The sequence below is a fragment of the Pavona decussata genome, unplaced genomic scaffold (assembly GCF_977016875.1).
Source record: "Pavona decussata unplaced genomic scaffold, jaPavDecu1.1 SCAFFOLD_67, whole genome shotgun sequence".
NCBI lineage: Eukaryota > Metazoa > Cnidaria > Anthozoa > Scleractinia > Agariciidae > Pavona > Pavona decussata.
Window position 1 is genome coordinate 3,570,405 of NW_028145486.1, and position 23,379 is coordinate 3,593,783.

The window sequence follows — 23,379 nt, forward strand, 5'->3', positions numbered from 1 at the left end:
GGCAACCAAGTAGACCTCTAACATTTTTTATTAATGAGCTGATCACGTGAGAGTTCGATCATCTGAGTACAATGGCGTGACCAAGTATTTAATTTAAATATTCCACATGGCCACAATTGGATTAACATTTTAATTTGCTGTCATCTTTGGGCAGCATTGGATTTTTCTTGACTTTTTCCCTTTAGGCTTCTGCTGGAGGGTTGCAACGAAAGCCGGCATCCAAGCCCGCTCAGGTATGGGTACATTAACGATTCTACGGCTTGTGTGGCAATAAATATTTGAAAATATTCAGTAGACTTCCGCTTTCGGACTTAATTGAGCTTCGATCTTGGCCGGGTAAGAAGCTACCGACCCAATTTGCACTCGTTTAGAAATTTTCAGAGACGATTCAAACATTGTTAAGTTTTCATTTTTCATTGTGTTCATGAATCATGCTTAAACTGAATTTAATATATCATGACTTGATTTGAAACCTAAAATGATCGAAACCATTCGATGAGTTTATTTCGTATAAACGCGCAATGAAGAGCCTCTCATGATTACACTGCCTACATTACGTTCTACTTCTCAGTGTAATGCACTTCGGCTTAAATCAGTCGCATGCACTTTCCCTACAATGGTATTTAAGAAGTCTAAAAACTGTCAAGTCTTGTCAGTACTCTCTAAAGTTTTAATTTCTGGCCCTAGCAAGCAAGGTTATTTATATATTTATGCTACAATATGACGTATGATCGAAATCCAGTTTGAAGATTGACCCACCGAGAAAAGATGTCCGGATCCAATTGCAGTGCAAGTTTACCGCACATTCTCACAAACTTTCAGTTAAGTACGTTTTTAAAAAATGTGATTTTGCAATAGCTTCTTTCATTATCTGCAATAATATAATCATACATTCAAAATTTCTCTTATTTGGAGGCATTCGTAGGGAACGAACCAGACTGCTTAACAATGTTAGCAACCGCAAGCTATTGCTCTGTATATTCTTTACAGGGCCGTACATCTTAATTTCGTAATGAAAGCGTTTAACCTGTAGTTTTAATTCACATTAAAGATTCATTTTCTGTACGTAACCCTGGGAATGCTCCAGCACGAAAGAGCAAAGGTCCGCGGTTTAAAGCGATTTAATCCTCGCAGCCACAATGTGACCAGCAACTATTTTCTCCTTACAATTTTACTACTTTATCAAACATGTTTGTAACGAGAATAAGGACAATCAAGGACAGGAGATCTCACCAAATATAACATGTCTTGATGTTCAAACGAATTCTCCTAAATAGTACCATAAGGAATATAAAGAGAACAGTGAAGAGAAAAAGAAGGTTCATATTGGGGCTTTAAGGTTAACTCGGCCGATTTCGAATAGATATCGATTTCTAGCCTTCGTTCCTATTCTAAGGCCGATTTTTGACCATTTTTGCATCGGTCATTCTTGTTTTATTAATAATTGCTCAACATTTTTGCTGCCGGATCCAGAGACGTGGCAACTCTAACTGGTTTTACTGTCTAGCATTTCACGTCACTTTGGAGTGTATTACTCGTTGTTTGCCAGCGTGGTTGAGTAGGTTAATTTACTCCAATCATTGACAGTTTTTCTGTCTTCAAATACATTCGACTTGACTGGAACTGGGGATGAGTCCTGAAATAATCACGTGAGAGTTCCTCTGAATAATATACATACTGCATGCATGCAGGTAATTAAAAAAACACAATATCGCTCGAAGTTTGACATTTTTTCCTACGGCAAGAATATATTTTTGGCTTTAATTTACTTCCGCCTTCAGGCTGTAGTTCTGATTTTTAGCAAACAGCTTCACGCTATTGCCCAATGAGTACTGTGTATAGACGGATAACATATGTACTGTAATCATACACAAGGACGACACGAGAGTTTCATATTATCATTTTCATGCTAAGGCAGGACCTCACAAAAGCTGAAGTCGTCAAAGAGCTGTCAACTAGGACCTGCAAAATCGAAATGAACGCTTTTAGCTTTTATATATAACTCATTGATACTGTTTAATTTGAAAACAGATACTGATAGTCTCCATCTATATAAACTCATAATATTTGGTACACGCCATCTTTGTGACTATCGGAAATCGATATGTAGTTATCCTGTTTATCGGATTGTGACATACTCGACTGCTCTGAACTTTTTCATTTGTCAGAGAAACATCTATGGCTGTGAGCTAATACAAGCATAGCGTAGTTAATCTCATTGACACTCACTGGTTTAGAAAATTGAATTCATAACGCTTCAAATAAAAAAAGCTATGAAATGGTAAAGCAGTATTTTTTTCAGAGTTTGTTAAAAACTTATAATTTTTTTATTTTACAAAGTCGCCGACATTAAGCATCCCGCGAAAATGCCATTAGCGACATCGTGTTAATGAGATGTATCACGTGAGAGTTCGATCGTCTATAGACAATTGGCGGGACTAAGTACTTAACTTCAATATGCCACGGTCAGATTTAAGCATCTTTATTTGTTGTCATCTTTGGGCCACGTTGGATTCTCCTTGATTTTGTTCCTTGGCCTTCTGCTGGAGGGCTGCAACGAAGGCAGACATCGAAGCCCGCTCAGGTATTGGTACATTTCAATTCTATATACGGCTTGTGTGGCTTCAAATATTTGAAAATATTTACTAGACTTCCACTTTCGGGCTTAATTGAACTTCGATCATGCTTTACCTTCTTAGCCAGGTAAGAAGCTACCGGCCCAATTTGCACTCGTTTAGAACATTTGCGACGATTCAACGAGCCACGCTTCAGTAACCACTTGGCCACGCTTTAAAAAAATGGACAACACCAATCGATCAGTTCATTTCGTTAAAACGGCATATGAAGACTCCTTTCAGGGTCACTGTGACTACATTACGTTCTACTTCTGTAATTCACTTAAACTCATCAGTAGCACTTTCCTTTCATACAGGTATAAGCATAAGAAATTTAAGAACTGTCAAGTCTCAGGGACAGTTCTATTCCGGCTCTGGCAAAGAAGGATGCTTGAATGATGACGCGTGATCGAAATCTAATTTGAAGGTTGACTCAATTAACGACAAAACATGTTTGGATCCCAATTGTAATTCAAGACTAGCGCACAAATTTACCACCTTTTAAGTTTTCCAAGAATGCGTTTTTGTGCATCGCTTCTTTTATTAACTACAATAATAATCATTACATGTATACCTTTAAAACTTTCCGTACTTAGAGGCAATCCGCGTACGGGGAAAAACCTCGCTCTATCTTTGTGTAGGGACCAAGAAAGACGCATGGGAAATTATCTCCCGTCAAGTTGCAAATACCAATGTCATTAGTCAGTGGGCATCAGTCATAGAATAATACTGGATTTTTGACAGTTGCAGGCTTGAGTCTAAAAACTTCCTGAAATAATCACGTGAGAGTTGCGCTATACTTTTTTTTATAGAGTCATCAAGTTAATGTTTGCTTTTCAAAACTTCTCTACAATCACTCCCAGTTGTTTAATCATCTCGGCCCTGTGCAGAATTCTACCTCTACCATTTTAACTTCTGCCGTCTTCTGTCAGGTGTGAGTCATTTTCTGGGGTTAAAACGTTTAGCCGAATTCATAACTTCCGCTAAGTGTAGATCAGTTCTTTTCTACTTGTGCAATATTTTGAGGTCAAAATCAACCGTTAAAGGACGAATTTTAAAAACTCTTTGGGCTTCTCTGTTATTAATTTTGAAAACAAACACTGATAGTATAGCAAGTATCAGTTTAATTGAAACAAAACATCGACATCCAAGTAAACTCAGAGGCTCGCCATGTCAATTTCAATTAAAACACTGTAGTCACGTGACAATTCCGTAAGGCATGGTTTTCCGTATCAGTCACATCCTTCAAGTTATTTCAGGGAAAAATGATCCCTTTGTTCCAAAGGCAAAGGGTGGGACTAGATCAATAGAGATTGGAAAATAAAATACTTTTACAAGGTAATTTCGTCTCACAATTAACTGTAAAGCTTAATAAGCAGACAAAATAAAGGGAATGGCAATTATGTATGCAGAGTCCTGGGACTTGGGGGAGGAATTATTCATATTACAGCTGATACCCTCTAGGAATCTTGTGCAGGTCATATGACCAAGCATCCATGTGAGTGTCATTTCATTTCATCTTTGCGGTGGTACAAGACGTGCTTTTTTTCATCCCTCCCCCCCCCCCCCCCCCCTTGTCCCAGCCAGTCCTTTATTTATAATTTTTAGTTATTGTTTGCGTTTCCAGTGTTCAGTGCCCCCTCCTTAATTACTGGGTCAAACTGTGTATCAAGGATTTCATAGAAATGTATTATGAATAAATGCGGCTATGGGGTTTTTTTTTATATAGAAGAGCCTGTGATTACGAGCCACTGTTTCAAATTGGGCTAAATTGCATCTTGCGATTAGTGCGCAAAGTAGATAAATTTTGTACCCTCAGATTTATTACGGTAATTGAAGTTTATGATTGCAATTAATCGCATTGTTAACGTGAAGGGTCATCTTTCATAACTAGCGAATTAGTACAGTAGGTTTTGAATGCCGCCTGTATTCTCCAGAACTAACAGCTGCAAGTATTGCAAAACTCACGATCTCTCCAGTGGGCTTCGAGCACAGCCCGGGGTGCGAAAAGTTCGATTCACAAAATTTTAAGAAAATTAAATTTCTCGGTTAGAATTTGATACTTGTTAGCTACTTTCCAAGAGAAGTCAATGGAAGAGTTATCAGCGAAATCTTTTTTTAGATAAAAATTGAATATGAGGTTCCTATGGATAGTCCCTCTTAAAATCTACATCAACTAATTTTGTCAACTTAATTTTTCTTTTTTCTTTTCATCTTTGGGCAGCATTGGATTTTTCTTCACTTTTTTTCCTTCGGCTTCTGCTGGAGGATTGCAACGAAGGCAGGCATCCAAGCCCGCTCAGGTATGTGTACATTAACGCTCGTGTGGCTTCAAATATTTGAAAATATTCACTAGACTTCCGCTTTCGGAATTAATTGAGCTTCGACATTTTTTGCTGGGTTAGAAGCTACCGACCCAATTTGCACTCGTTTAGAAATGTTGCGACGATTCAAGCAAGTTATTGTTCATTGTGTTCATGAATCATGCTTTAAATTAATATATCATGACTTGATTTGAAACCAAAAATGATCGAAACCATTCGATTAGTTTACTTCGTAAAAACGCGCAATGAAGAGCCTCTCATGATTACACTGCCTACATTACGTTCTATTTCTCAGTGTAATGTACTTCGGCTTAAATCAGTGGCACTTTCTCTACAATGGTATAAGCTTAAGAAGTCTAAGAACTGTGAAGTCTTGTCAGTTCTCTCTAAAGTTTTAATTTCTGGCTCTAGCAGGGAAGGTTATTTACATATTTATGCTACAATATGACGTATGATCAAAATCTAATTTGAAGGTTGACCTACAGAGAAAAGATGTCCGGATCCAACTGCAGTGCAAGTTTACCGCACAAATACTCATAAACTTTCAGTTAAGCACGTTTTTTAAAAATGTGGTTTTGCAATGGCTTCTTTCATACATTCAAAATTTTTCTTATTTTGAGGCATTCGTACGGAACGAATCAGTCTGCTTAACAATGTTAGCAACTGCAAGCTATTGCTCTGTATCAGTATATTCTTTACAGGCCCGTACATCTTAATTTCGTAATGAAAGCGTTCAACCTAGTTTTAATTCATATCAAAGATTCATTTTCTGTATCGTACGTTTCTCCGGCACCAGAGAGCAAATGTACGCGATTTAAAGCGATCGCGATTTAATCCTCGCAGCCACAATGTGACCAGCAACTCTTTTCTCCTTACAATTTAACTACTTTATCAAACTTGTCTGTAACGAGAATAAGGACAGGAGATCTCACCAAATATAACATGTCTTGACATAATAAGGAATAAGAAGAGAAAAGTGAGAAGGAAAAGCATGTTCATATTGGGGCTGATTTCGAACAGATTTCTTTCTTTCTTTCTTTCAGGTCGATTCTTGACCATTTTGCATGTCATTTCTGCGCAGTAAGGATCAGTTTGCATTGTTGTTTTATATTTTCTGAACATTACTGCTGATCCAGAGACGTGGCAACTCTAACTAGTTTTACTGTCTAGCATTTCACGTCACTTTGGAGTGTATTACTCGTTGTTTGCCAGTGTGGTTGAGTAGGTTAATTTACTCCAATTATTGACAGTTTTTCTGTCTTCAAATACATTCGACTTGACTGGGACTGGGGATGAGTCCTGAAATAATCACGTGAGAGTTCCTCTGAATAATATACATACTTCATGCATGCAGGTAATTAAAAAAAACAACAACAACAACACAATATTCTTCGTAGTTTGACATTTTTCCTATGGCTTAATTTACTTCCGCCTTCACGCTGTAGTTCTCATTTTCGAATATCACATTTTTGTTCCTATAAATTAGTAAACAGCTTCACGCTATTGCCCAATGACTACTGTGCATAGACGATAACACATGTACTGTAATGATACACAAGGACGACGCGAGGGTTTCACATTATCATTTTCATGCTAAGGCAGGACCTCACAAAAGCGGATTGGGGAAGTCGTCAAAGAGCTGTCAACTAGGACCTGCAAAATCGAAATGAACGCTTTTGGCTTTTATATATAACTCATGGATACTGTTTAATTTGAAAACAAACACTGATAGTCTCCATCTATATAAACTCATAGTATTCGCTACACGCCATCTTTGTGACTATCGGAAATCGATTTGTAGTTATCCTGTTTATCGGATTGTGACATACTCAATTGCTCTGAATTTTTTCAGTTGTCAGAGAAAACATCTATATCTGTGAGCTAACACAAGCATAGCGTAGTTAATCCCATTGGCTCTCACTGGTTTAGAAAATAGAATTCATAACACTTCAAATAAAAAAAGCTATGAAGTGGTAAAACATAGTATTTTTTTTAGATTTTATTAAAAACAGTTATAACTTTTCTATTTTACACTGGTTTATAAAGTCGCCGGCTTGCCGCCAAAGTGGGACATTGAAACTGAACTCCGGCACAGGACACAGAATGACACAAAAGAATGTAGCTAAGAGATAGCAGAGGTAGTCCTCAGATAATGGCGTTAGTGGTGAAAGCGAAAAAAAAAAAGGTTATGTGTGAAAACGTTTGAATTAACCTAAAATGAAACAATGCTATCTCAAAATATATCTCAAATATATTCGCGGAAAACTATATGGCTGGAAAAATCCCGAGCGCGATCGATATTACCAACAATGTCTTTGTAATTTAGATCCTAATACTATATTCTATGGATTTTAGAGTAGTTTTCACTCTAATACTATACACTATGGAGTTTTTCGTAATTTTCATCCTAATACTATACACAATGGATTTTGGTCTAATTTGCTGCTGCTTTTCACATTACGACCTTTTCTTGTTCCTGGAGATGCTGAGAAGAAGTGGCATTCTGCTACTGTTCGAATATGTGAGATGTTTATTTCATTTTTTCTGCTGAAAACAAATGTTTGCGGTTATAAAGTTTATTTCGTTTTGTTGCAAGCATTTACTGCTTCACGTTGAGATTTTTCGTCTCACATGTTTGTCCAAACAAATGCCTCAAGCGCTTTTATCGGAAGCAAAATGCCAGAAACTGCATGTAATACAAAACATCAAGAACATCATCTTATTTGTAAGTGCAAAATTTACTACCAGACAGAACTCGCGGTCTTCTCTTGATGAATTTTTTCGGAGGCTTAACACTCCAAGAGGCAACCCGCGTCCAGAAATTGCTATGGAGACATGCAATTACAAGGCTTGCATATCAGTGAGCTTAACATGTTTTTGTATTTCTTTGCGCTGGTTATTTGTGGGAAACGTGAACTTGCTTGAAGTATAAACGCGACTTGACTGTGTTCATTTACTAGGGCACTAGGTACATTGACAGCAAGCACCCCGTCCTCACTATGGCTCTTAAAGTAAATAACCCATCTCCTTTATTTTCAGTTTTTTTTTTTTTCAGTAGAGAATTTAAACCAGTTGCATATGGCGCAGTCGGTCTCTCCAGACTCTTACAACCGAAACGTTTTACTGTTCAAGTATGATGACGTTGTAAGAAGAAATGGCGAAGTGTACACTCCGCACAACATGAGAATGTCTGAACTCAGGAGGTCGGAACAGTTTAAGAGAGGTGTCGTGTTTACTAAAGACATGACTGAAAGTGATGTCAGGAACAAGCTTGAAGAGCTATTCCCTATCTTGCGAGGCAAAAGGTGAGGGGCACTCAGAATTATAATTTTCTTTTACAGTTCACTAAAAGTATATAGGTTTTGTTCATTCGAATTAGGTCCTGTCTTTAGACCCAGAGAACAGAAGATCAAAACAAAGCAGCTGAATGCAATGGTCACACTACACGGCTCCGCGGTGTATTCAGTAGCTAACGCTTGCGCACAGCCATATGTCATCCCCCAGGATGCGGCAGCCATGGACAGCTATTTCAGTCTTCTTAAGCTCATCAGCATGGAATGGCCTTCAATGCTGAGCTGGGTGATAAACGCGCCTTTGAATGCCATGCCTCTCCGCGTGCCCGGATGATATGTCTGTGTGGATGCGTTAGGTATACTGGCCATATCGCGGTGACCAATGCATTTATTTGGTTTACAAGTGTGTGAAGTAACCCAATAATAGGCTATTCATCCTTAAAAGATCTAGCAGAGATTTTAAAGACCTTCCGATACACCACTTGATAAATTGATAAGACAGCTAACGTGATCATAGCTAGGAATTTGAAATAATAATTAATGCCTGACTTGTTTGATCGAATTCGTACAGGTCTTCGTTAATGACGTCACAGAACGTGTGTTTTAAACGGGAATATTTACTCTCAGCCATTTTGATTGACACCTTTCACCCTTGAAATGCTTAAGTATGTTAGGGTCGTACCCGTCATCACTACAAGGTATATTGGCGTTTACTGTGATACGTGACCTATTCTTCCACCTCTACCGTTACTGCACTGTTATATGTGTGACACACGGACATCATCGTCATGTCATGTATACTTTAAAAATTGTCCCCTCCCTTGAGGGTCTTTTCAGGGATAATGTAACTTGCCGCTCAGAAAAAAACATTTTCAAATGCACATAACAGAACTCAACTGGCAGGTGGCAGACCAGCTGGCTATTCACAAGCGCGGCCATAGTTGAACTCGGGGCGGGACTTGAACCCGTGAAGAGTCCGGCGCCCTATTCGCTTGTCCATGCTGCCTCTCTGTTAAAAGGCGGAATGATTAAACCCTTACTGGGAGTAATAAGACAGGAAACATTAATGATCATAATAACATAGTTTTGTTTTTCCCGCTTTCGGCTAAAAGTTACGACCGATCAGTAAGTCGTTTTCAGTATAGCCTGTGAACAGGCTCCCAAGTGGGGTATAGGGCGAAAAGAAAAATCAGCGAGCTCGATTTTTGTCTTCGCCCTTTCCCCAACTTGGGAGTCTGTTCACAGGCTATTTTCAGTACGTCTTAAGTGCTATTGATTTTTATCGATTTTCAATAGCTGATTACGTAAGAATGAAAAATATTTTAGGTGACGTCGACACGCGTCATATATCACAGACATTAGGGTGACTGTGTGACCCATGGCTCAGCTACCTTCAATCTGAGCTTGTTGGTCCTCTCTCATGGCCATTACACTGAGATAACGGTTTACGTTTTTACAACTAAAAGGCCAAGAAAATGCGATTAATAATAATATATATCAGAACATTTAAACCTTACGAAATCATTTGAAAATGTAAACCAAGATTTAAGTATTCAACAAAATTGACGTTAATCGTTGAAAATCGATGCTCACACAAGCTTTAAATATTGATCATTACTGATTATCGATTTTCAGTGATTCATCCCGTCGAGACATTTACAACTTAAGTTAGCTTTTCACATGTCCTCTGTTATTTGAATTCAGATTTTCCTGTGCAGCGCGGGAAAGTCAGGGACGCGCCAGACTCGATTTTCATGGAGAACGACCGCGTATTTGGGATGGAAAAACCATCAAGAAGAAGCTGAAAGGAGAGTCGGCTCTGTACATCGTGCAAGAAGCTGAGGTAAATGCTAAAGGTTTTAAACTTTTGGAACTAGGTCTGGCTTAAAATAATTAAGAGGACTGTTTTTCTCGTTATTGGGAGGTTGGTGAGAATAATTCAGCTGGGTATACGTTTTGCTGTTACATTTGATTGTTTATATTTAAGAATTGGTTCAAGCTTATCGTGCGTATATCGAGTTATGGATGCACGCGGGAAGTTGAGAGAGCACAAGAGAATTAGATAGAGAAGTACGCGCACTATTTTATAATTAATTTTGTGTTGCAAAATATGTAGAAATGGCAACTGGCCGGCTTTTGACGAATAAAAATCTCATGGAATTCTGCACCACAATCAAATGAAAACCCGTCCCCAATTAAATAAAATACCGTACAAGGTCCACGTTGTATGATCCACGCTAAACTTTTATTCAGTAACTAAAAGGATCTAAAAACTCCAGCCACGGAAAAACAACCTATCTATTTATTGTTTAACTTTTTTGTGAATTGTAACCACAAATGCTGTAGGCAGTGCAATTTACCATTTGCTGCTTGCATTCCGATTTAGCCCGCCGTCAACCAGGAGTCATCTGCGGAAACAGAAACTTCTTCTAGCAGCGACGAAATAAAAGGTAACTCAATAAATCTTGTTACTGAAGTAAAACCAGAAAAGACCATAAATAAAGAAATAAAGGAATCTGAATAAAAGAAAAAAAAAACGAATGAACGAACGAACCAGGAACGAAGGAAAAGCAAAAAAAAAAAAAAAAAAAAAAAAAAGAAAAATACAAAATAGAGGAACGAATGAGTGAATGAATGAATGAATGAATGAATGAATGAGTAACAAAAAAAGTGTAACGTAAAAGTGAAATTTCTCTCAGTTTGTTTTCGTAGATTTTGATCTCTGCTTATCTATTTTTTTTAAATTTCATTTCAGATAACAATCACTATAGAAGCGGCGGAGCTAGTAAGAGTTGTCAGGTAAGGGATATTATAATGATAAGCAGCATTTTTACCGGCTTTGTTCTTCGTTGTAGGTAAATATTCAGAAACTAACTTACGATTGAATTAATTTTTAAAAAAAATACAAAGAAATGTTTCTGCAAACATTCACGGTTATCCAGTCATCAGCCACCCTATGGGACCCTCCTTATAAGAGCAAAATCTACAGGCTATAAACCATAGATTTTCTGAAAGTTGAAAAAATACAGATTGTACCATACTCCTTCAGAAATTGTAAGAATTTGATGCCTTTCAAAATGAGTTTCCTTAAATGCAAACAAGCCTTTTTGTACCAAGAAGTATACATTTCATTACCATGGCAACAGTCAGCATTTCTGTTCTTTCTTGTCTTTTTTGATTCCTTTAACCCACAAAATCTTCAGCACAGCGATAGAATATGATAATCTTAACTTAAAGGGCATTTTTCTTACGACGGCTGTTTAATGTCTTTGAAAAAAGGTATCTCAAAATTGATTGATTTACACTCTTAGAGTTAGTTCCTTGAAACAGTTTTGCGTTATGAGCATAAGCCGATTTCTATATATGGTGGACTGGCATAGAGTTACGAGGTAAAAGTCATCTTAGATTTTCTGCCTCAAATACAAGTATTCCACTACTGCACGAATTTTCAAAATTTAAACAAATTTAGAAGAGTAACCGCAACAAAGGCCTTAAAACCACTCTTACAACTTTATTCAAACCGTTCCACACGTTCCGCTCGCTCACTCAATGTCCCCGGATATGTCACATGTGCAACTGCTGAACACTACATTCTCCCTCTCCCTTTGCACAAACGCTTACATAACAAAATAATGAAATGTGTAACATACAAGTATGTTTGATTTTAACATCAGTGATTTCAAAGCTGAAAGATATTACTTCGGCAAAGGCCTCGTACTTAATGCGATAATTGTCCCTGGTCACATAAAAGCATGCAAGTGACTAGGTAAATGAAAATGAGTTCACTGCAAAACATAATCGTTCAAAGCTCGTGGGCGCCTAGGAATTTTTCTTGCCTCCTCATCACTGGGAACAGGAACCTCTTGGGGTGGTGGTTCTGTAGGTGTTCAAAATGGTATCTCTGAAGCTTTTGCTCCTCCACGATCTGCAGCTGGTGTAGCTGGTGTAGGACATTTGCAAATCCAGGCTTCTGCTGCATTGTTACTTGACTCTCTGGAACATTAAAGGGTTTGATGTGCTGCAGATTCCGTTTGTACTGCACTCCCTGTGGCAATTTCAGCACAACTTGGTCCCCTATGATATCGGGCTAGGACTTCATACGACTCCTTCTCACACACAGGCGACAGCTTATTTTCTCTTCTTTGTTCCAACAGAACAGTATCTCCCTCTCGCACGTCACGATCTGTAACGCGATGTTTTTTGTCGGTGTAATCTTTGTTAACCTGCTTCCTCTCAGCGTCATGGTCCCTGGCTGCTTGGTTGCTCCCCTCCATTTCCTCATCCACATAGGTCAGGCCAGGTATCTTTGTCTTGAGTGTTTTTCTAAACAGCAACTCAGCTGGGCTCTTCCCAGTTGTCGAATGAGGAGTGGACCTGTAAGCCAGTAGAAACTAGTTTAACTCCTCCCTTCAATTCTTTTCTTCTGCATGGACTACTCTGATGGCTTTTAAAAGTGACCTATTTTGCCTCTCCACTTTCCCATTAGCTCTTGGCCAAAGGGGGGGGGGGGGGGGGGAGTGTACCGATGCTCTATACACAATTCGCTCAGATAATCCTCCATCCCCTTAGACACCGAGTTGGAACCATTATCAGTCCGCAGAGTCTTGGGTATCCCATGCCTTGCAAACTGAACGTTGAGTCGCTGAACAATGACCTTGCTGGTTGTGGCTCTGATAACATCAACTTCAATCCACCTGCTGTTATAATCCACTAAAACCAATAGACTTTTTCCAGATGGGAGAGGTCCTCAGAGCAGATCCAGAGCTAATTCTTCCCACGGCTGTTGAGGCATACTGTTAGGTTTCAATGGCAGAGGTGGAACATTCGTTGTGACAAGCTGGCATCCGTAACACTCAGCACACCGCCTTTCCGCTTCACGATCCATACCCGGCCACCACACCTTCGTACGGAGCATCTCCTTTGTTTTGACAACCACCTGGTGTCCTTCGTGTGCTAGGTTGACCACTCTCTTTCGAAGGGATTGAGGCATTATAATTCTTGTACCTCTCAAAATTACATGGCCAATGAAAGTTAACTCGCTGTGAACTGGTAAATATTGCTTTGGAACACTGTCCCACTTTCCATCTATGAGACACTTCCTGATGGCCTGTAGTTCACCATCTTGGGCTAAGGCTTGTTCCACTTCCTTAATCCTTAAAGCCACTGGTGTAACATGAGATGCAACCATCCGAACATACTCGTTGTCGTCCTGGAAGCGAAAGAAATCTTCAATCTTTGTCAATCGGGACAAGGCATCCACAATGTTCTTTCTGGAGGGCACATAGCAAACACGATAATTATAAGGTTGAAGGCGTAAAGCCCAGCGCTCTATCCGAGCTGACGGCTTGGACCTTGTCGAGTAACTAACGTTGAGTGCCTCATGATCACAAATAACAAGTTCATATTCTGGCAGACCATACAAATACAGGTGAAAACGTTCACACGCCCAAACTAAGGCCAAGGCTTCCTTCTTGTTTGACTATAACGGCGTTCAACTTGGCTCAAATTACGACTAGCATAACAAAGGGCATGGCGTTCCCCATTCTCTTGTTGTACAAGTACAGCTCCAAGTCCAACCGGACTGCATCGGCAATGATTTGAGTGCGAGCTTCTTTGTCAAAGTATGCCAAGACGGGTGCTCTGGCAATCTGCTCTTTCAGATTTTGGAAAGACTTCTTCTGCTCCTCGCCCCAAAGAAATGTTTTCCTCTTTCTAGCAATCTTCCTAAGGGGTTCAGCAGTAGTGGAGAAATCAGGTATGAATGTAGCGCTGAATCCAACTAGGCCAAGAAAACTACGCGCTTCGGACGGGGATTGTGGTTGGCTTGCTTCGACAACAGCCCTGACCTTTTCCTTGGTCGGTCTAATACCGTGTCTGGTCAAAAGGAGTCCCATGAAGACTACTTTTGTCATTAGGAGGGTGTACTTCCCAGCATTCAGGGTCAAATTGTTCTCCTCTAGCCTCTCCAACACCTTTATCAGGTTCCTGTCATGATCCTGCATATCCCGTCTATGCACAATAAGATCGTCTGCTATTTTGGCCACACCTATCAATCCAGCCGTAGTTTGGCATGGGTAATGATGTGTTAACACCGAAGCTCAGCCGCTCATACCGGAAAATCCCGTTATCCGTGGGAAAGGCAGTAATATCTCTTGAACTGGGCTCCAGTTCGATTTGGTGAAAACCCTATCGCAAATCAAGTTTAGAAAACACAGTACTCGCATTTAGGCTCTCCAATACCTCTTCTACGATTGGTATAGGCAATCTATCGCGTACGATGGCTTCGTTGGCCCTACGCATGTCAACACACTTATCCATGGCTTATCCATGTTGTAGGCCCTTCCACCCTTTCAATGATGTCATTCTCAAGGAGTTCATTTACTTTGGCAGTCACCTTATCCTTAAGGGAAAAGGGAATTCGGCGCATCTTCTGAGTCACTGGCACTACATGAGGATCAATATGTAATTTCAATTGGTAATTCTTTAACTTGCCAATCCCATTAAATACGTTTGAAAATCTAGCCTTGAGGCTTTCCACGCGAGCGCCCCTAACAATTTTACAATTTTCAGAAACAGGGGTTGGCGCTGCGCCGGCATGTAGAACCCCCAGGTCAATTGCAGTTGAGTAACCAAGTAGGTAACGCCCTCTCTTGACAGCTCGCTGGCTGTTGACAGAGCACATGTTTGATCTTCAACTGTAAAAGCAAAAGAGTCATCCACACTCGGCTGCACAATATCCCCTTCCAGAAAGTTAGCTTGCTAACATGCAGACTCCCACAGCCGAACCTTTTCCATTGCAGCATCCTTTAGAGTAATACTCTTCACTCCGAGCAATTTCTTCTTCCATTCGATATCAAGTAATTTCTCGGTCAACTGATCATGTAAATTTTCCTCCAATTATTCGCCAAAGTTGCAATGTCGAGCTTGCTTTCGTAAACGGACCAAAAACTTGTCCGCAGTTTCTCCCGCCTTCCTAAAAACATGCCTCTCGTACGGAACATTGTCCTCGGCATGGAAATGAGCATTAAACTTCCGAATACAGACCGTATACACAATATCCGTCGACGTGGTTGTTCCAGGATCTACCATATCTCCGTAGAGATCTTGGACTTCAATGCCTGCCAAATGAAGCCACTGCGACTTCTTTCGTCCCGCTTGCGTAATGCCTTTACCCTCGATGTAATACTCGTACGATCTCCTCCACTGTTTCCATCGCGACCTGTGAACCCAAACCAGTTAAATCTAAAGGCGGTAAAGCTCGTTCCACTGAATTTGCCATCTAGATGGATCCTTGTCGCCAATTTGTAGTAGATTAACCGCCACAAAGGCCTTCAAACCACTCTTAGCACATTATTCAAACCGTTCCACACGAAGAGATCATGAACACTCCCCGCTCGCTCACTCAATGGCCACGGATGTGTCATAGCGCAACCGCTGAACACTATGACAATTCCTCTCCTAGTAACACTAAGCAATCTTTCCTCGTTAAAGTTATATAAACATCATTTCTTTTCAGATTCCTTCGATAGCAACATTCAGTTGCTTTAAACTGAATAATTTCCGGTCAACTTACTACCCTGGCGGGTTTTGCGGTCTATTCCTCATCGAAAGATTTCCTGGATTTCTTTTTCCTCAGCTTTGATAGAAATAATCCTGATATCTTAACCTTCTTGTTAAACGGAGGGTGCGTTTCTTTGGGAAAATCCGAATCCGGACTTTTGATCCAAGATCACTCGGATCATGGTGCATCAAAGGAACCGACGAATCCTTACCCAGAGTGGATTCGTCGGTTTCTTTGATACGAGTGATCTTGGATCAAAAATCAGGATTCAGATTTTCCCAAAGAAACGCACCCTGAAATAGGGTCGAACATAGCAAAACAATCAGAAATAATACAATTCACGGAGCCAATTTAACTGGCCCATCCACAGCTTTGTCTAACTTTTGTGATGGGAGCTTTAGATAATGAACACTAATGCGCTCTTGCTTTACATTTCAAACAGGTATCCCGAGTGTCAGGATCAGCAACTATCACGTCACATGAATTAACAGGTTGAGTTTTTTTCCCATGTTCCTGACTTTTAAAATACTGTCACGTTTCAACTGCTGACTCTAATCTTGAGCAGAACATGTGGAGGATTAGTTACATGTCACTATTTGTATTACGATAGTGGACTGTGATGGAACATTTAAATCCTCCTTTACTGCGCTTAGGTCCACTTACATGTCGGACTATTGTCGTGTCGAGCCCAACTTAATCTAGTTAGCACCAGCTTGTAATTTATATTATTATAATACACATAGGAAACACACAGAATAGGAGTAAAAGAAAAATACTCTTTTAAAGTGTATACCGATTTACAACGTGTTGTTGTGGAAACATAAAGTCACGTAAACGGTATGATTAATGCCTTATTTACATGGAACATGGAGGTATTTACATGCATGTTTGTTTTTTTGTCCCTAGTCCTAAGGCCTTCAGAGCGAAGGTAGTTTTCATTGTACTCGGATCTTCTTTCTCTCAGCCAGGAAAATCCTTTCGCTAGGAAAATCTTCAGAGTCATAGGGCCAAGTACAACTTTTTGCATGTAAACTGAATACACAAAACATATGGCGCTATAATGATCCGCCCTCTAGGATTTTTCCAATGATAGGATCTTCCACCCTCCACGTAAACAGCCCCTAAATGTCATGTCAAATTATTGCTAGATAGGAAAAGCCAGAAAGTTTCCTGCCAGTACGGCCTCCCTTCCTCCAGACCAAATAGGGTTAAAAGTGTTACATTAAAGCATCTCACTAGCAAGCAGTTTATACGTCGTGATCAATATCCTATGTGACTGAATTGTGAGATTTTTCTCTGATAATTCAAGTTGTCAAATTTCAGATTGAAACAGATACACTACTGCTCGCTCGTTCATCAATCTGATCTCGTATATTCATAGTTTAACACCATAACATCTAGGGGCCCTGTCACCAGTTTCAAGGTTTGATAACAATTGATTCAATTCCGTAATCAATATCCACATTAAATGCTTTGCGTTAACGGGTTTAGCTATATTATCATTATTATTCTTTTGCTGTCTCCTTCTATCATTTTAATTTCTCAGGTGTAACCACGAGCGCAACCAATACTTGCCAATCTAATCCAGTGGACACCACTACCTTAATAGATTTTCCTGCCGATTTAAGTGACGTACTTCCTGGGCAATTTAACATTAATTTGAAGGTATTTATATTACTTGACTTATAGTGCCTTTATTCAAAGTAGAAAATGCATAACCAGTCTTAAGTGTTATTGCATTACAAATCTTTCACTAAACACAATTGAGATTAAACACCAGTATACAGGAGACCGGTAATTTATAGTCGAAATCAATTTCGCGTTTGCTTTGGTATTTTTTACTACCCTCTGTAAGTGGTTAAAACAATGCACAGCGAACCGAAACCAATCGTGACTTGGTCACGTTCGTTTTCCTTCGCTTGGCACTGGTTACATACACCTGCTCGGAATTCATAGTTCATCGTGTTGTTTGCGTCAATTGTGATTGCCCAGAGTAATTACTTCGGTTTTGTATTATATACTTGACTGAGAACCGCTCTAATAGGAATAGGGTATAGGGAGACTCTGAAGGAGAAAATGAGTGGGTATAACAAAAAAGTCAAATAACAATAACAATAACAATGACAATAACAATAACAATAACAATAACAATAACAATAACAATAACAATAACAATAACAATAACAATAACAATAACAATAACAATAACAATAACAATAACAATAACAACAACAACAACAACAACACAATACTAGGGGAAAAAGAAGTGTCATTTGAATTTCCAATAAAAAGGAAACATATTTTGCAGGGTTATGACCTTTCTGGCTCACTAAGACCAACATCTACTTCACAAGTAATATACAATAAAAATATAATTATTCATCGATATGGAGCTAGAAAACTTGTCAAGAGGCTTTTCAGTCATTTACACAAAAAAAAGTACAACAAAAGTACAACGTCTTTTTGAAAATTTATTATACCCGAGAAAGGAAAATAATAAAGGTTTCCCAGAAAGAAAATTTCCCCACGCTTATTTCCTTTAGGGATGGAAAGGAAATTGAGGCATTGTAAGCATAACGTAATTTTCAAGAACTTTTATTCTTGCTATTTAATGAGATTGAGTCCTGATAAGGGTATGTACAATGTCATGATTGTCACCTGGACTAAGTCTGTGTGTACTTGAAAACAATCTTTTTTTTATTAAAGACTTATCAAGGGGTGGAAGGTCTTTAGAAATTTATTTTAGTTCATTTTCATGGGGATCCGGATTAATTCTTCCTCAGTACCTTTCTCTTATTTCATGACCAGCCACTCCTTGTCGTCCGTCTTTTTGTAATTCTTATTACGTTCCGCTGGCAAAGAAAGGCATACTCCCGACTATTAGGTAATCAAACGTATTTACCGTAATTTTTTTTACTGTCAACTTACATACTCTGCTCTCTGTAGGATTTCATGGAAATGGGTCTATTTGACAAACATGACGAATTTACAAATCCAATGGCTATTGACGCGAGTAGAACAACTCGAGCTACAGCGACTGCGTTTCAAGAGCAAAATGAGGTATTGACAATATTCCTGTAATCCACGATATTTATGATGTTACATTCAATTCCAACTTAAGTTAGTTTCAGCGCCACAAACAGGAATTACATTGGAACAAAGTGTTAATAGAAATCCATACCTATCACGTTTTATTTCTTCTCACCATACAGTGTATCTTTGCTTTAGTTGGACAGTGGGTTATCGTACTGACGGTATTAAAATGATTAATTTCCATGTCTAAATCGATAACTTTAACACACACACATACGGCACACTCAAATACAATTGAAGTATTCATAGCAGATTGGATAGATCCATAAACATCAACAAAGATCTAAGCTCTTTAGTAGTAAATGATATGTTCCGAGCATTGCCACAAATGTTCCGAAAATTTTTTCCTTCGGTCCGTCCCAGATGGTAATTGATAAGACCTTAATATAAGAAGGACGTTGTAGAACTTGAATCGAATCCTGATGGTGCGTGGAATTATTTTAAGGATTTATTTATGACTTTACTGAGCTGTCAGAAACGTACCAGTTGTCGCTTGTCGTGTGTGTGGGAGATCTTTACCGTATATCACACCTATCATAAAGGACCTGATGAATAAGCGCGATTATTATGATCATAAGCAAAGAAATCCATTCATTTTAACAAAGAGCTTCACTGAAACAGTTACAAAGGCTGCGAAACTCGGTGGCGATGAAACTTCGTAAAGAAAAAGCGAGCCTACTCCAAACAGTTATGGAAAAAGTCACAAGACTCGCATGAATCAATTTGCATGCCATAAATTTGTATTGTCAGTCACAGCACATTCTCTGCTCTCTACAGCATTTCAAAGAAATGGATCTCCTTGAAAAACCGGACAAATCCCCAAGTCAAATGGCTATTACCACCGCAGATCTACCGGAAAGCGACAAGAGTAGAACGACTCTAGCCACAGCGTCATCATTTCACGACCAAAATGAGGTATTGACAATTTTCCTGTTAGTCACGAAATTTATGATGCTGCACTCAATGCTAACTTTAGTTAGTTTCAGGGCACAAACACAGTAAATCCATTCCTCTTACGGTATATATTTTTTTCCCACTGATAGTCTTTTATGGTTTTTCTGTTATCGGATTGGATAGGAAGGATTGTTTTCTCGATGTTGCGACTTTTGTATAACAGTACATAGTGCAGATAAGGGACTGTGCAATAATTATCTGGAGGGGGGGGGGGGGGGTTAAGATTAATAGGGGGGCCTGAACTTAAACCAAAGCGCAGGGTTAGGGGGGGGGGGGGTAAGATGTAATTTCTTAAACATTTGTAGGGGGGGTTAGAAGTTAAACTGAGAGGTCTGATCTCATTCCATGGACTCAAGATAATGTATATTACATGTAAGCTAATCAAAATCAATTTTTGGAATCTTATAAGAAATATTAATATTAACAGCTTCAAAACCTTGTACTTAAAATGAACAGTTTATCTCAACAATATTAAACATATATTCAAGAACTTGAGTTAAATCCCGAGTTGGTTTTGAACAAGCACTTCCGCTTCCCCAACGAAGCATTTACAGGAAAGCAAGTCCCTCAGACAAGATTTGTCGGTATGCTATGTAATGGTATGTGGAAACCAGGCACAATTAGTTGAGCGAATACTTAAGAATGCAGATGGTTCTGTAGCAAGAACATTTGATGAAGACATCGAAGATGATGATGAAAACATGCCCTCCAGTTCTCATGATGATACCTCAAGTGATTCTGAGGAGGAGTCAACCGAATATGAAGGTGGTTCATCAGGCGACGATTATGTGGAGCGCAGCTTCCAAGTTTTATTTATTGATGATGCAGACATACCAGAAGTAGTGTAAAGGTAAAGAGGGATGTAGGGAGGATCAGAGGTTGGGGAGGGGGGGGGGGGGGTTGAAAGTAATCTCCCCTCTAGACGGGGGTGGACAAGAAGTTTTTTTAACTTTAATTCAAGGGGGGTGCAACTTTATTTTAAGGCCTACTTTGCTAATTTTAGAACCTCCCCTCCAGATAATTATTGCACAGTCCCTAAAGTGTACCAACTAGTGCAGATTACAACGTCTCCTCCCGAAAAATCTGAAGACCCAGGCTTTTTGCTCTAAATAGGGTAATCTGAACATTTTTACAAAATGCCAGTCACTCCTTGTCGTCCGTCTTTTGGGAATTTTTCTGACGTTCCGCTGGCAAAGAAAGGCATACTTCCGACGATTAGGTAATCAAACGTATTTACCGTCATTTTTACTGTCAACTTACACACTCTTCTCCCTGTAGGATTCCATGAAAATGGGTCTACTTGACAAACCTGACGAATTTACAAATCCTATGGCTATTGTTACCTCAGATCTACCACAAAGCGACGAGAGTACAACGACTCGAGCCACAGCGCTTGCATTTCAAGAGCAAAATGAGGTATTGACAATATTCCTGAATTCATGATGCTGAACTCAATCCTAACTTAAGTTAGTTTCAGCGCCACAAATAGTAATTACATTGGAGCAAACTTGTAATAGAAATCCATATCTATCAAGCTCTATTTCTTCTCACGATACAGCGTATCTTTGCTTTGGTTGGACGTTAGGTTATTGCACTGACGGTATTAAAATGATTCATTTCCATGTCTTATTGGATAACCTTTAACACAAACGCATACACACACTAAAATACAGTTGAAGTACTCATAGCAGATTGGATAGGAAGGATTGATTTGTAAATGTTGCACTACATGACTTTTGTATAACAGTACATGCGCAGATAACTTGGAATAATATTAAAAATAATTATAACAATAATAAATAAAGGCGTGCCTCTCAGGAACTCTTAACATTGCTCGCACATTTGAAGTCGCAACGTGAGCACTCGAGAAGACTCAGTCGCCAATTGGGCCTTTTTACTTGAGAAAGACATGTTTTAAGTTTTACTTGATCTCTTCTGTATAATTAGTTTTTATTAGCTTTTATTCACTTTATAACCAACGGGTTACGTTGAGTTAGCGCCTCGCGATGCTTCTTAACTGTATATAGCATACAGACGTTTTAATTGCTATAATAATAATAACAATAATAATAATAATATAATAATAATAATAATAATAATAATAATAATAATAATAATAATAATAATAATAATAATTATTAATAATAATAATAATAATAGAAGTAACTTAACCTTACATAAAAGGAGAGGGAATAGATATAATTAATAATAAAAGTTCAAAATTCTATAAATAAAGAATTCCATTACGCAGAGATATTTAAAAGATCATACAATCAAATTATACTAATAACGGCTAAACCAGTGTCCACAAAAAGCCCTAAGTATAAAAGCATATAGACACGTATTTCAGTCAGATATCCGCACTAGCGACATTTATTTTACAGTCTAATGATTGCTCTATCTCACTGCGAAACGGCGTTCGCGAACCTCTGACGCATGCATGTAGCGATCTTAAGAGTTCAAACGAGATCTGTGTCCTGAGCCAAGTGATTACAACATGATAAGGCTCGGTGTCTCTCTGAGCTATCTTGTCTGCGAGATGCTTTAAGAACCGCTGACACTCGTTTCCCATTCCGCCATTGGTTCCAAATACTAAAGGCGTAAACGAACCCATTTCTACATCTAACACCCGCTGCTGGTACTTGCGCTTCTTCTCTTCTTCTTGCTCTTTGAACACTTCCGATGTTGGCTTGCTCTGGTAACACTTGGAGTTGACGTGCTTAACCCTAACAGCAAAAAATGTCGTAACTCCTCTTTCCCAGAAACCTCCTGCTTTGATGTCCAACCTTGCCTCAGAACTTGTAACAGCGCTCCTCAAATGAAATTGCTCGTTGATGATAATAATAATAATAATAATAATAATAATAATAATAATAATAATAATAATAATAATAATAATAATAATAATAATAATGATAATTTGTTTTTTTAATTTTTTAACAATAATAACAATTTTATTAAACTCTTCTCATTGAAAAATTTAATACAAATTTAAATACAAGTTTTGGTGAAGCTATAGTTAAAAAAGACTTCTTGGTGGTCTGGTGTAGTTTTCAACAGAGCAGATATAAACAACTGTCTATAACTTAAAAGAAATGAAAATTTCTATGTAAAACCCAATAATAAAGTATCTATAGATGTTGAGTTTAGGTAAGACCTGCTAATAATAATAATAATAATAATAATAATAATAATAATAATAATAATAATAATAATAATAATAATAGTAATAATAAAAAAAAAAATCTTTCTTTATTATAATATTCCAAGCAAAATTGATATTTACAAGTTAAAAGTAGAAAAAAGAGCTATTAAAACCTATTTACAATTCAATATTTAAAATTAATTTCGATTAAAAAAAAGCGACTATTTCCAAGCACAACAGAGCTATTTTCAAGCACAATTTTTTAACAATAGTAAGACTAAAATTTTGATGAAATAAAAAAAGTTGTTAAAAAGATCCTAAAATACTAATTTACAACGTCACGCCATCATTCACTTTCTAAAATTAGCGGAGACACGCTTGGCTAGCGTTTAAG

At 38.4% G+C, this 23,379-nt stretch overlaps 1 protein-coding gene across 4 annotated transcripts in view; it reads left to right on the plus strand.

Moving 5' to 3' along the window:
- The first annotated feature begins 95 nt into the window (after positions 1 to 95).
- The window catches only part of LOC146478143 (uncharacterized), a 91,033-nt gene continuing 67,749 nt past the window's right edge, over positions 96 to 23,379 (plus strand). For 2 of the 4 annotated variants that reach the window (XM_085112816.1, XM_085112817.1), the window contains exons 1-9: positions 96 to 233; positions 7,995 to 8,244; positions 9,937 to 10,075; positions 10,619 to 10,682; positions 10,988 to 11,031; positions 16,236 to 16,284; positions 17,340 to 17,458; positions 18,740 to 18,853; positions 19,664 to 19,801. In XM_085112816.1, coding sequence (XP_084968942.1) covers positions 8,018 to 8,244; positions 9,937 to 10,075; positions 10,619 to 10,682; positions 10,988 to 11,031; positions 16,236 to 16,284; positions 17,340 to 17,458; positions 18,740 to 18,853; positions 19,664 to 19,801 — 894 coding nt within the window. In that variant the 5' untranslated portion in view covers positions 96 to 233; positions 7,995 to 8,017. Of the gene's footprint in view, positions 234 to 7,994; positions 8,245 to 9,936; positions 10,076 to 10,618; positions 10,683 to 10,987; positions 11,032 to 16,235; positions 16,285 to 17,339; positions 17,459 to 18,739; positions 18,854 to 19,663; positions 19,802 to 21,118; positions 21,257 to 23,379 lie in introns of all 4 variants that reach the window. The other 2 variants (XM_085112814.1, XM_085112815.1) reach the window with 2 other exon arrangements.